Here is a 15,168-nt window from a genome sequence, read left to right as displayed (position 1 = left end):
TTCTGGTGAAGTTTTTAAAATCTCTAACAGTTTTTTTTAAAGTTAATTTTTTTTTTTCCTTATATTATTGCCCGTTAAAAAACGGTACAATAGATGAATTAATCCCTAAACACGATGAAAATTCAAATGCTCTTTATTACATAAATTCAATTAATACGAATAAACTATGGAAAACAAATTGACGACCATTGGTGATGAAAATTCCTTTGAAAACGGGATAAAGATTTATTAATACCAATATTTGGGTGTGCAAGCTTATACATATGCATAATTTTACGGTTTCTTGTCCACGGAGGCAATTTTAAAAGATACTTAATAAATCTGAAGAAGATCGATCGTAAGTGTTTTTTTTTTATCTGTAACTGTAAACAACTTCCAGAAAGGAGCAATGTAAAGCAGATGTGGAAGGGCTATGGCGTTATAAACGGATGCTAGAAGGTGACAGTTGAAGCGTAATTTTCTTTTTATGATTCCAGCGTAAGATATACTAATTTTACACTCAACATGAGATATCATAGATATTGTGCATAGCATCAAAACAACAACTATCTTAGCAGGTGAAATAAACTTGTTCAGTGCAATTTTATGCTCTACATCTGCAGAATATCAAATTGTTTCTCTCGGAGAAAAAAATTCTGTATACCTTTTCAATTTCTTGGAAATAATTTTTAAAATAAATTTCTGATGTCAAATTCCGAATTTTTTAGATGTTTTCGGAAATTTTCGATTTGATCGCTCTTTCATTTTCATGGAGTCATACTAAGGAGATTTCCAAAGATAACATGAACTTTCTTATATAAGAAATTGCTTCGTTCACTCAAAAATAATTTGCAGAGTTGTAATTACGCATCAAATTTTTTATATACCCTAGAGGAAACCTTTTTCTAGATAAGGTAGATTTTTTTTTTAACACGAATCGATAAACTTTAATCTTTTAGGAACTACAGCTAACAGTGGTTTTCTAAAAATAAAAATCCTTCAGTGACTTTTCTACTTTCAGGTGTTGATTTTTCCAATTCCTTAAGTTCCCTCTAAATGAAAGGTTATAGCTTCGAATCTAAACTTTTAAAAAATGAAATGAGTTTGAATACCGATAGAAATTCAGGTTATCTGTTCAAAGCAAAATTTCCGTATTTTCTTGACATCCGAGGGGTAGCTTGTTTTGTCTTTATGAGGAAGATTTCTTTTATAACACGAATTGACAGATCATTGTAATAAGTAAATAAGTTCTATAATAAGATATTGTAATAAGTAGAGCTTACATTGGGTTTTCAAGGAATAAAATGCCTCTGTGATTTTTTCTATTTTGAAGTTTAAATTTTGTAAATTTTCTGCATTTTGTCCAAGCTCTGAGCCTCGAAGCTGACCTTTTAGAAATCAAATAATTTTAAACATTGATATATCTTCATATCATCTTGTCAAAAACCTCTGAAAATTTACAGTATCCCTCATAAATATTTGGGAAATAATACCAAACATCTCATTTTGAAACAGAGGTTCCAATTTTTAATAAAATTTTCAGTTTTTATTTTAATATTTTAGACGTTCTATGTCATGAAATGTAGTCAAGCCGACATGCACACTTCTATATCCGAGAATGATCCGTACACTAACAATTAAAAGTTTACACAACTGTTTCACGGACGGTCGTTAACTTACATTATTAATATACATTACTAATATAGGTAAAGACATAAACAATACGAATTAGTATGTAACAATTGTTTCGTGTACACCAAACTTACTTCAGAAGTTTTCTGATTAAACGTTGACTTTACAAATAATGACTCAATAATCATAATGCATCTATAAAAGGGACACTCAAAATTTTAATTAGTACCCCTCTCCCTTGTCTACCAGAGTTTTCAGGCCAAATTCTGAAAAAATTTTCAGTTATTAACAAAGTTTTCATTTATTTAAATCTGACTTTTCTTGCTTTAGCTTTGGCAAAATTTATTGTCTCATCCCAATTGATTGCTTCTACTTTTTCTCGTTCTAAAATTAATTAATTTCAGTAATTAAATTTATAAAAGCATTTTTTTCAAAGAATGGTGATGCAGATATGTGAGACAGGAAGATTTCGTATTTAATTTGTGTATACAGTACTTATCACCAACTACTTCATTTAATAAAATTAAAAAAAAATACACAATGGTTATAACCATTATATCATTTATTTGAACTTTAGCACTCCTAAGATTTCTATGCCCGGGGAAAGTGACTCCTCTGCCCCTCCTTTGCACATGGATCAAAGTTTCTGCAACATTTGATGTGACACTAGAAGTCTTGTTTAAATAATAAATGTTAGAACCAGACAGCCTAGGAGCTTGTTTAAGTTGTTTTTTTTTTGTTTTTTTTAGCAAATTACTTTAGGAGTTATCTTACTATTGACGTTTGGTGTTCAACATTTGTTCAATGTTCAATCTGTGCCAATTCTATAAAAAATAGGTATTCATTATCTTTCTACAGATGAAGAAAATCGGGTTTAACCTTACCAACAAACGCATATGTCTTCTGTGATCTTTGTTGTCTATAAGGTGATGGAATTGAGGGAAAAAATCGACCTGTCGCCGCTGGGCCTTTGGAAAATCCTTGAATTTGACCAACCGCGTCTTTGAATACTGCTTTGATCTGCAAGGTATATACTTCGTCAAAACCGATAAACTTTTTTTTTTTATTTAAAATTGGAGAAAGCCAATGTTTATACAAAATCAAAAATCTAGTTACAATATTTATACTGTACATTTATTCTTTAAATTTCCTCTAAGAAGACTTATTATTAGTAAAATGAGTTGAAAAAAGGTACTCAATTACAGGTAATTGATATAGAAATTTAAGTTACCCAAGATCTTTGGGTGAGCAGTTGGAACTTCCAACCCTGGTTTAGCCGTATCATCTGTTGAGTTTTTTTTGTAGACTTTATAACTGAACACAATATATTTTATTACAGAAAAAAATTTAATTAGTACATCTTCAAGTAAACAAACTAGCCACCAGAGTTACACATTTCAGTAAAAATAAATGAGGCTTGAGTATATATTGTTTTGCTTGCTGAATTTAAGTGCTGGTGACCGATTTGTATATTTCTATGTACAATTACTTCTTTAGTCTTTAATTATTTCTATGTACAATTACTTCAGTCACTCTAAGAAATTGAACTCAGTTTTACCAGCTGTTTTCAAGGTTTGGAGATAAACCATCTTGACAAACTGAGTGTGCATAATTTACCTTCTAGTTCACTGTAAAAATATTTTAAGCTTCCCATGGGCTTACATTGCATACAGTTTTACTTGAATGTAATATAAAATTTTCAAAGAGAGAAAAAAAATCCTCATCCCTTCCCCTTTAATAAGAAATCTCCTGGACGCCAGTTCTCTCCTGACACTGCATCCCAAATTTGTAAATCTAACCCCAAAGCCATTCCCGAGACGTCCTAGAGACGTTAATTGTATATCTTGGGTATGCAGTTTAGGTGTTATCTTACTATCGACGTTAGTTGTTCAATATTTGTTCAATCTGTGTCAATTCTATAAGAAATAGGTACCGCATTCCTGATCTTTCAACAGATGAAGAAAATCAGTTTTAACCTTACCAACAAATGCATATGTCTTCTGTGATTTTGCTGTGATCTGGACGCCAGTGCTCTCCTGACACTGCGTCCCAAATTTGCAAATATATCCCCAAAGCCATTCTTGAGACGTCATAGAGACGTTATTGGTATACCTTGGGTATGCAGAACCAGATAGCCTAGGAACTTGTTTAAGTTTTTTTTTTTTTTTTTTTTTTTTAGCAAATTACTTTAGGTGTTATCTTACAAAGCCATTCCTGTGACGTCCTAGAGACGTTATTTGTATACCTTGGGTATGCAGAACCAGATAGCCTAGGAACTGGTTTAAGTTGTTTTCTTTTTGTTTTTTAGCAGATTACTTTAGGTGTTATCTTACAAAGCCATTCCTGAGACGTCCTAGAGACGTTATTTGTATCACTTGGGTATGCAGAGTGTCTTGTGATATAACTTGGCCCTCTGTTCCTTAATTAAAAATTCCATCATCCCTAAGCCATTACAAAGAAATTCTAGATAATGTTTTTTGAAATTTGAAACCCATGAATTTTTTTGATTTTATGAGGTAAACTTGTCATTTTAGAAGTATACCCTTGGAAAAATCGGGAAAAAATCTTGGAAAAATTTGGTCTATTTTTAAATAGACCAAACAGCCAAGACTAAATATGGCTGAATTTTCTATTACAGCCCATACGCGAAAAATGGTTAGTGCTATTGTCCCTGGAGTGCAGGATTTCGTCGAACTCAATAACTTACTGAGTAGACCTTCCTACAATTCCAAGTAAAATCTTAGTGTTAAAATTTATAACCGACACCACGAGGGGCTGTTCTAAGGCTAAGAAGGGCATCGGAAAAAGCTGGTTGTCCTTCTTTCACTTTAAATTCTTATAAAGGGGACTAAAACATGCAATTTGCAGTCTTTTCCAACTTCCCAAGTTATTATGACAAAGCCTTCAATATAATGTGATCAAGAAAACTTTTTTTTAAAGAATGAAAGGCATATAGCGCATCACAGAGCCAACACTACCTTGTTGCCTCTTAAAGATGTCTCTTAAATGCCACTTAAAGATGCCCCTTGAAAAAAATGTTGCCTCTTAAATCCGTTTGAAGATGCAGTGAAAGTAAAGTGGCCAAGCAGTAATAAAACAATAAATAGAGGACTTTTATAGCTTGATAGTCTTCTGAATTGTACAGAGAGAAAAAAAGTAAAAAAATATGGAACGAACAAGAGGAAAAAATAAGCATTTAATGAAATAAGAAAGTTTAGCTGATTTCAGTAAAAACAAAAATTAGTTATTCTAGAAAACTGCAAATCAGAAGAAAGGGTTGTAAGCTTAAAATTGAACAAAATGTTATTAGTCAGTGTAATTTCCGTGTACTGATTTTGTGGTATCTTTACATTTATTTTTAATCAATCATAAAATTTAGGGTTTCTAGATTTAGTTTCATTTTCCTTTTATCTCTATTCTATAAATACCGGACTCTTGTTTTATGTTCTGTGTTCTTCTGTCTCTTTTTTTGTTGTTCAAAAAGGCTCCCAAAGAATAGTCTATCTATTTCAATAATTGTCTTTGATCAAGATTTAATCAATTATAACTTACGTTAAATTATTGCGATCGTAAATAGGTACTTTGACTTCAGTTAAAATTAAGACTAAAAATTACCTTTCTTAGCTTTAGTGGTGAAAAGATTGAAATTTCTCAAATTGAATTTGAACTGGAAAAAGACAACTTCTAGAGATCAAGAAGGAACACAAATTTTTGGTATTTAATTTCATTATTGAAATAAAAAAAAGAAAATAAATTTAAACATTTCACTAAACTACACTAAATCACACTAAATCAGCATTACCGAACCCTGCTAAACCACATTAATTTAATATACACGAATGCTATGGAATCTTTGAAATTATGTTATTATCTTCATTCTCTAGGTGCTACATTCTATTATGTTATCTTATGTCCTGTTTGGAAAGGCTCTCAAAACAGAAAAGAAGGGTTCACCGTTTTTCAGTAGCACTGGCGATATCCATGTTCTTTCATTTACACAAATTATAGGTGTTTCCACACTTCCAAACTATACTTATTACTTGGTGTTTAAACCCAAATTTGAATTTAATTACAAACAGGAATTACATCTTTTAGCTTCTGGTGTGAAATGAGGCTCCAGTGATAAAAGAGCACTTCTAGAGCTCTGTGGCTTAAATTCACGAAAATATAGGGGGAAAAAGAGGTAAAAATATATTTTCAAGACCTTCGGGGTGTTGTAAATTTTTCATTTTTTAAATTTGTTCATTAGAAACAACGAAAAGGTATTTCTTATGAAAATCTTTTAATATCTAGGACAGGGATGTCCAGCCTGCGGCCCGCGGGCCACACTGTGGCCACTTGATATATTAGACCCATTTTCACTTCAAGTAGAATATTTTAGCCAAATTAATAAAATTTAAAAATTCTAACATATAAAAATATTTTACTTTATCTCATATTTTTTTTTTTTTACACCACACCTAAGCAGTCTTCGTTTGAGATATGCGTGTGTTATTTGTTACTATTTTCAAAGATGAAATTGATATGTTTCTTTATGTACTTATTTTTCTTGAAATTTAATAAGTTCTGTGGCCCACTGAATTATTTCAAGTTACAACATGGCCCACTATAATAAAAGATTGGACAGCCAACACAATCTATGTCCCTTACTTCTACGTCAGGAGAAAGGGACATAAATAAAGTCCCCCCCCCAATTGCCACTACTAGACTAAGGACACATAAAACATTACAGACAATAAATTATTTGTCGAATAAAAGATCTCTGTTATCTTACAAATTTTTCGGCATCCTTTTTCAGCTTCAAGAAGGCAAGAGAGTTAGGATCTAATAAATCATTGTTCCACTGTGTTAACGATGTTAGAGGAATGGTGATGTTATACACTTTGTCTTTGCCAGGATTAATTTTAGAGCAACTTCCATCGCCTCTTCTTACAAAGGGAAAGAAACACTTGCATTCGTAGCCATCTTTATTCAGTGCTTTTACGCACACACTTCTGTCTGACGCACAAGGATTTGGTGAGCATGGATCAGTCACAGTTGGAACTGTTGGATCAACTGAAATAATCTTATTATTAATAATATAGTTAAATGAACTATTTTAGATATTTGGACAATCAAGAGAATAATCGAATCTATTCTCTTTTTTTGGTACAAAAAAAAGCTGAAGCTTGTGAACCAACCAATGGATCTTATTTGTCTGAAGGTTCTATTCTGCACAGTTTTTAAAATAATGAGGCTATAATTAAATAATTCCTCAAGTATATTAGGCTCCAACTGTATTTATGTAAACATTCAACCAGTTTTAATGAGTTCCAAAAATTATTCAATATTTATTGAAAATTTTGCTCATTAGAGCCCTTCACAGAGATTTCGCTCTAGATCTGCCCCTGAATGTTAGAACGGTAAAGGTGCAGTTTAATTCCACTAAAACAGCGCATAGATTACAGCACATTATTCTGTAAACTAAGGAAGGAAGTTGCACAGGCACTGTCCAGGCAAAATAGGATACAAACAAATCCCATATTACTGTATATCCTGGTTCTAATGGCAGGGCCTCTGTTTCTGTTTCCTATATTACATGGGGAATAATTGCACCTTTAGCCGGGATAACTTTGATTGAGCTTTTTTATAAAGTTTATGCTGCTACACAACAGTGACTTGCTATGATTACCATACAGACCTATACATGATAAATGCTGATTATTAGTTGCAAATTTTCTTAAATGCTTAGCTAGAGAGGAATATAAATGTATTGAAGTCTTGTTCAGTAGAAATATATATATTTTTGTTAGCAAATCTTTATTGCATCAACCTAACAAGATAGTCAAATATACTTTTTTGCATGGTACTAAAACCATGTCTAAATAAAATCAATAGAAAATTCTTTCAAGGAAAAACCTAGAGTAGAAACAGTGGCTTAACTAGCTGATTTTCTGTAAGGGCCAAAGTCTTAGGATTAGATAAGATTCATTGCTGAAAAACGGCTATCAAAGGCCCAAATGGGCCGAATTCGCACTTTAGCGTCAGTAAAACAAAGAAAAACCGAAAACAAACAACAACAACAAATTTATAAAAGGGTCAACGTCAAATAGTAAGAATGTCAAAAACCTTTAAAACTCAAAAATTAAAAGGTCAATGCCGATTCTTATAAAGTGCTGATATACTTTTCTCATTCAGTAGGATACCAATCTTCCGGTGAAGACAGTATTTTTTTTTTTGCCGTATTGCAAGAGAACTTAAAGAAAAATTAACATGGTGAATTATTTCTTGCATCTGTCTCTTAAAAGCCCATTATAGACCAGCAAATTCCTGCAAAAATTAATATTGTGCTTTAAATGGTCTAAGTTTTTTAGGAAACCATAGTTGGGATTCTTGCGCCAACAAAAATACTCTGGATGATTTTGGTCCCTTTCCCCTAGTTGCACCAGTGAGGTGAAAGAGGTCAGATATTTAGGTGGAGGTGTAATTTTCAAAATGGCAGGCTATTGGAAGGTGCTTCTCATTTTGTAAAAAAAAACTAGAATCAACCTTTGAGTTAAGAAAAGCATGATTTCATCTTCTGATGATGACTTGGATGTTCCAAGTAAAACTTCTAAGCTATCTCTCATTGTATCCTACGAGAAAAAAGGAATCACAGAAAGTATCAGGTGCAACTTCTGCAAAGTGTCTCTAAAGACTAAGGGAGTCTCTACCAGGACATTTATATACCATCTTAAAGGGAAGCAAATAATTAATGTACACAAAATAAAGTGTATGCTGCTGGTGCAGTAAACAACAAACCAAAACCATCTAAAAAAAATATATATCATGTCAGGCTTTTTCTCTAATGAAAGCTCCTGATAGCAAAGCAAATGACACAGATGATAATGAATTAGTGAAATCTGGAATAAGAAGAACAGACATACGACCATTCCTTATTTCTAATCAATCAAAACAAACTGCTCTGCGGAAGCTCTGCTACAAAACCCTGTTTAAGGACAAATTGGTACTTTCTGTATTTGATTAGCCAGATATGGAACAGCTTATCTAAAATACAATAGGGGGCTTGAAAGCACGATCTTGAGGAAGCATCCATCATCACATTAATGTTGATGCCAGAAAAAAAGTTAAAAATAAAGCTGATGAAAATAATTCAGACGGCCTTTCTCTTCCTTTTTCTGAAATTCCCGGAAGTGAAGATACTTTTGGTGAAGAATCTGATTAAACTGAGGCATTTTCTAAGGAAGAGGGTGGCGAAACTGATGGAGAAGAACAGTGGGGAGCTGGGAGTCTGTCAGAAAACGAGGTTGCAGCCCAGGCTATCCGATGACCTGTTAGACTTGCTCAAACATAGATGAAATAGTGAAAATTATATAGAAAACTAAAAGTTTCCACTGTCCAGCATGGTAACATTAAAAGATGTTGCAAAGAGAGTGGCCTTCATTCTTATATCCATCTTGACGTAAAAGTGTGATGGAATAGCACATTGGAAATGATTGAGTCTACAATAAAACTTAGGAAGCCTGGAAATAGATTTTTACATTCGACAAATGCACCAACTCTATTTGGAGTCTCTGGCTCATGTCTAATGGCTGGACTAAACTATAATCTGCTATTACCATATGTTCTACCAATTACAATACCAATGTAATGATAAGTGCCTCTTCATATCCATCTGGCAGTCAAGCACAAATAGTATTAGATGGGCTTGAGCTCATTCGTAATACTAGAGCCGGCAATAGTCCTATTTTACGTCAATAGTCCTATAGTCCTACCGCAATAGTCCTATAGTCCCTCAAAGAATTCACAATCGTAGAGTTAAAACAAGATTCAATGACAAGCCTTTATTTTGAAATTGATCTTTTAGAAAAGGCTGGTTATCTGGATCCTTCAACATTTGAAAGGCTTTCACTTGGGGTTTTTTCTCTGGTCCCTCAATCTTTGACACCATTACTGTTGGACACATTAAGTAATGGTGCAGAGACTGCAAGAGAGGCCACTCCAACTTGCCTTTGTACTGCTGAAGTCCTTGAGGCTGTGGTAGAGTCCGATGAGGTAAGCTGATTGCAGTCGTTTTGGATACAATTAAATAAAAAAAACAAGTTTTTTTAACTAAAAGTAAGGAGCGACGTTAAAACTTAAAACGAACAGAAATTATTCTGTATATGAAAGGGGTTGTCCCATCCTCAACGGCTCGCTCTTTACGCTAAAGTTTTTTATTGTTAAAAAAAATAGAGTGTTGAGAAAGTAATATGTGAGAGTAAAGCGCATGGCGTAGAGGATGGGACAATCCCTTTAATATACGGGATAATTTCTGGTCGTTTTAAGTTTTAATGTCGCTCCTTACTTTCAGTTAAAAAAATTTGTTTTTTTTATTTAATTTTTGAAAATTTTTGAATAAATTAAGGTTTTGATCTTGGCTCACAGTACATGAATAATTAAAAAGAAAATTTAATATTAATTTAATTTTATTTGGTTAAATGGCTTTCTCGAAACTTGTTTCATTTTATTTACGAAAGTTTTTATTAGTAATAAATATACGTAACTTACGAATTAACTTACGTAACAAACTTCTATATTCATATATTTTTAATACGTATATTAGGGGGTTTGCCCCCTAGTCAATACCTTGCTCTTTAAGCGAAAGTTCGAATTTTGTTCCAATTCCGTTAATTAGAATAAATAGCTCTTATGAAAGTACTAAAAAATCTCTGGCTTAAAGAGTGAAGTATTGACTATAGGGGGTGAACCCAATCATATATGTAATATTTTCTGAGTAGAGGGGGGGGTGCTACTCCCGTACGAACACCCTGCTGCCATCTACAATTTAGTTTAATGCTGACGGGACATAATTTATTCAAGGATTATCGATCGAGTCTAATGTGGGTGTGTCAAGGTCAATCGATCTGTTGTTGTTTGTCCACGTGCGAATGACATGAGGGTGATTTACATAATCGATGGGGGAATTATTGATTCACGAGCGTGGGGATGACGGGACATAATTTATTCAAGGATTATCGATCGAGTCTAATGGGGGTCAAGGTCAATCGATCTGTTGTTGTTGGGCCACGTGGAATGTCACGAAGGGTGATTTACATAATCGATGTGGGACATAATTTATTCAATGATTATCGATCTAGTCTTATGTGTGTGTGTCAAGGTCAATCGATCTGTTGTTGTTTGGCCACGTGCGAATGACATGAGGGATGATTTACGTAATCGAGGGGGGAATTATTGATTCACGAGCATGGGGAATTATGAAACAATATGGTCATAGAGTCCCTAGGGAGAAAGATTACGTAATCGCTCAATAACCTATTTTTCCAAGGTCGATTTATTTGATGTATTTCTCGGCTAGCCTGGCCTGAAAACTTGATTTACATAATAGCTAGGGGAAATTATTGATTCACGAAGGAGAGAATTAATACAAAAACATGGCTTCTTTAATCTGTTATTTAAATTTTCGTTATGTTAATGTATTGATTCTCGAAGGGTAAATTAAGAAACAAACTTGGATTCATTTTTTTTTGGCTAGCTTAACCTGAGAAATTTATTTACATAATCGGAGGTGAAATTGTTGATTCACTATGAGTGAATTAAGAAACATTAAGGATTCTTTAATCTTTAGTCCTGAGGGATTTATTTATTATTGTTGTTATTGGACAAGTGCATGCCATAAACCACGTGGTGCTGTCACGAGTCAGAACACCTGTGCTGTCGACCTCAATTCACCTATCGTGAATCAATAATTCCCCTTAGAAACAACAAATTAATTTCACTTTCTTGACAGATCAATCAATCAATGACATCATCTGTCAGACTTTAAAAATTTTCGCCTAGAAACATTTCTCCAGGAATAGATCCAGGTCATTAATGTCTTTGCCTCGGGAACAGTTCTACTGGTCGAACTACAAAGGATATTAATAACCAAAAGCCATGGAAACACTTAGGCAAGAAACATCTTAGCGATGAATTGTTTTAGCGTGCGAGAAGGTTTCCTATTAATTTGAAATGCGTTAGCACAGAGATGCCAATAACAACGGAACACGCTGAATTATTTGGGCGAAACCGTTTTAGACAGGTTATGGAACTATTTCGGCGAAACAGATAGAGACATTTTAAAAGAATATTTTTGAAGAGATTTTAGAAGAGAATTTAATGGTGAAACTCTGTGGTCGTTATAATACACAAGTTTCATTTGAACAGTGTTGTGAGGTCCTCTAACCCAACCTCACAGGGTTCCAATCCTCATACCCCAACCCCGAAGGCAGCCCCCCCGGCCGCCCAGGGCCCCAGGGCGCCCCCAGGCCCTCCCCCCGGCCCCCACTGGCCCCCCGGCCCCCAACTTCCCCCTCGGACACTCAAAGGTCCCCCAAGCTCCCAAAGGGCCACCGGCACCCCCAAAGGCCCACCCCAGACCCTCAACGGCCCTCCCCGGGCCCCCCCAAGGCCCATCGAGCTCCCAAAGGACCACCGGGCTCCCACAGGCCCTCCACCGGTCCCCAAATGTCACCCAGACACCCAAAGGCCCTCCCTGTGCCCCAAAGGCCCTCCCTGTGCCCCCAAAGGCCCTCCCTCGACCCCCCCTCCTCCTCCCACCTCCTCCTCATCCCACCTCCTCCTCCTCCTCCTCCCACCTCCTCCTCCTCCTCCTCCTCCTCCCCCTCCCACCTCCGTCCTCCTCCTCCTCCCTCCTCCTTCTACCTCCTCCTCCCACCTCCTCCTTCCTCCTCCTCCTCCCCTCCCCTTCCCCCCCCCCCATTCCCTCATCATTTTTTATACTTTTTTGTGCATTGAGACACAGAACGACCCCCTGCCCCCGGCCCCTCCCCCTCCAAAGGTCTGATTTTTTTCAAAGTTTATTTTGAATTTCTTTCATTGAAATGCAAGAGTTGGAATATTTCAGTAGTGTTTGGTTGTGGTTTACCTTGTCACAGTTACATTTTCTTTATTTTTCAAAGTTCATTTTGAATTTCTTTCATTGTAATGCAATAGTTGGAATTTGTCAGTAGTTTGAGGTTGTAGTTTAAACTTTAAAAGTTAAAGTAAATTAAATGTTCATATTTAAATATTTTGAAATATATAATTTATTTTCTTTTTTTAATTTATATCTTTTCATTGTTGTTATTTGCACATTTCTAATTTACATTAACATAATTTTTGATATTACATTTTGAATTTCTTTCGTTGAAATGCAAGAGTTGGAATATTTCAGTAGTGTTTTGTTGCGGTTTACCATGTCACAGTTACATTTTCTTGATTTTTCAAAGTTCATTTTGAATTTCTTTCGTTGAAATGCAAGAGTTGGAATATTTCAGTAGTGTGCTGTTGTAGTTTACCATGTCACAGTTACAGTCCCTTAATTTTTCAAAGTTCATTTTGAATTTATTTCGTTGAAATGCAAGAGTTGGAATATTTAACTAGATTTATTTTTTTTTTTAAACTGTAAAATTTAAATTCCATTAATATTTGAAATTAAAGTTTTATATTATTAATTTTATATGAAATATTTGTAATATGTAATTAGTGTTTTTTTGCGTTTTACCATGTCACAGTTCCATTACCTTAATTTTTCAAAGTTCAAATTTAATTTATTTCGTTGAAATGCAAGAGATGGAATATTTCACTAGTGTTTGGTTGAGGTTGACCTTGTCACAGTTACATTCAATTTATTTTTCAAAGTTAATTTTGAATTTCTTTCGTTGAAATTCAAGAGTTTGAATATTTAACTAGTGTTTGGTCTTGGTTTACCATATCACAGTTATATTCACTTTATTTTTCAAAGTTAATTTTGAATTTATTTAGTTGAAATTCAAGAGTTGTAATATTTCACTATTGTTTGGTTGCGGTTAACCTTGTCACACTTACATTTTCTTTATTTGTAAAATTTCATTTTGAATTTCTTTATTTTAAATGCAAGAGTTGGAATATTTCAGTTTTGTTTGGTCGAGGTTTACATAGTAACAGATACTTTAAAGTAATTTTTAGATTTTAATTTGAATTTATTTAGTTTTAATGACAGAGTTGGTATATTTAAGGAGCGGGTTTTTGCGGTTTAACGTGTCAAAGTTACATCAACTTTATTTTTAAAATTTCATTTTGAATTTCTTTCTGTGATATGCAAGAGTTGGAATATTTCACTCGTGTTTGGGTGCGGTTAACATTGTAACACTTAAATTATATAAATTTTTAAATTTTAATTTTGAATTTATTTCATTGAAATTCAAGAGTTGGAATATTTAACTAGTGTTTTGTTGTGGTTTACCCTATCACTGTTACATTCAAGTAATTTTTAAATTTTAATTTGAATTTATTTAGTTGAAATGCAAGAGTTTGAATATTTCATTATTGTTTGTTTGCGGATTACCTTGTCACAGTTACAGTACCATAATTTTTCAAATTTCATATTTAAGTTATTTCGTTTAACTGAAAGAGTTGGAATATTTCACTAGTGTTTTGGTGAGGTTTAACATGTCACAGTTACATTTTAATTATTTTTCAAAGTTTATTTTTAATTTCTTTAATTGAAATGCAAGAGTTGTAATATTTCAGTAGTGTTTTGTTGCGGTTTACAATGTCACAGTTACTTTTTCCTGATTTTTCAAAGTTCATTTTGAATTTCTTTCTTTGAAATGAAAGAGTTGAAATATTTCAGTAGTGTTATGTTGTAGATTACCATGTCACAGTTACATTCCCTTAATTTTTCAAAGTTCATTTTTAATTTCTTTCGTTGATATGCAAGAGTTGGAATATTTCTGTAGTGTTTTTGTGTAGTTGACACTGTCAAATTTACATCAAATTAATTTTTGATAGTCAATTTCTTATTTATTTATTTTTAATTAACTAGTTGGAATATTTAATTAGTGTGTGCTTGTAGTTTACCTTGTCACAGTTAAATTATCTAGATTTTTAAAATTTCATTTGAAATTCGTTACTTGAAAATCAAGAGTTGGAAAATTTCAGTAGTGTTTGGTTGTGGTTTAACTTGTCACAGTTACATTTTCTTGATTTTTCAATGTTCATTTTGAATTTCTTTAATTGAAATGAAAGAGTTGGAATATTTCAGAAGTGTTTGGGCATGGTTTATCTTGTCACAGTTACATTTTATTGATTTTTAAATTTTAATTTTGAATTTCTTTCTTTGAAATGCACGAGTTGGACTATTTCAGTAGTGTTTTATTGTAGTTTACCTTGTCACAGTTACATTCTCTTGATTTTTCAAAGTTCATTTTGAATTTCTTTCGATTAATTGCAAGAGTTGGAATATTTCACTAGTGTGTGATAATGGTTTACCTTGTCACAGTTACATAACCTTAATTTTTAAAAGTTAATTTTGAATTTCTTTCGTTGTAATGAAAGAGTTGGAATATTTCACTAGTGTTTGGTTGCGGTTTACATTGTCTCAGATAAAGTTTCATGATTTTTAAAAGTTCTTTTTGAATTTCTTTTGATGAAAATCAAGAGTTGGAATATTTCACTAGTGTTTGGTTGCGGTTTACCTTGTCACAGTTACATTCTATTAATTTTTCATATTTCATTTTGAATTTATTTAGTTGAAATGCACGAGTTGGAATATTT

General features: G+C 33.4%; 1 protein-coding gene across 2 annotated transcripts in view; it reads right to left on the bottom strand.

The window, feature by feature from the left end:
* Window positions 1–15,168, bottom strand: part of LOC148953599 (uncharacterized) — a 185,728-nt gene that overhangs the window by 21,422 nt on the left and 149,138 nt on the right. For both annotated transcript variants that reach the window (XM_089088603.1, XM_089088602.1), the window contains exons 14-15: window positions 6,386–6,666; window positions 2,496–2,631 (exon numbers count right to left, since the gene is read on the bottom strand). In XM_089088603.1, coding sequence (XP_088944729.1) covers window positions 2,496–2,631; window positions 6,386–6,666 — 417 coding nt within the window. The remainder of the gene's footprint in view (window positions 1–2,495; window positions 2,632–6,385; window positions 6,667–15,168) is intronic.

This window comes from Artemia sp. Qi Xiang Cuo, chromosome 4 (genome assembly GCF_049724085.1).
Source record: "Artemia sp. Qi Xiang Cuo chromosome 4, ASM4972408v1, whole genome shotgun sequence".
In the NCBI taxonomy this organism is placed as follows: Eukaryota; Metazoa; Arthropoda; class Branchiopoda; order Anostraca; family Artemiidae; genus Artemia; species Artemia sp. Qi Xiang Cuo.
This window is presented reverse-complemented; position numbering and strand designations above follow the sequence as displayed.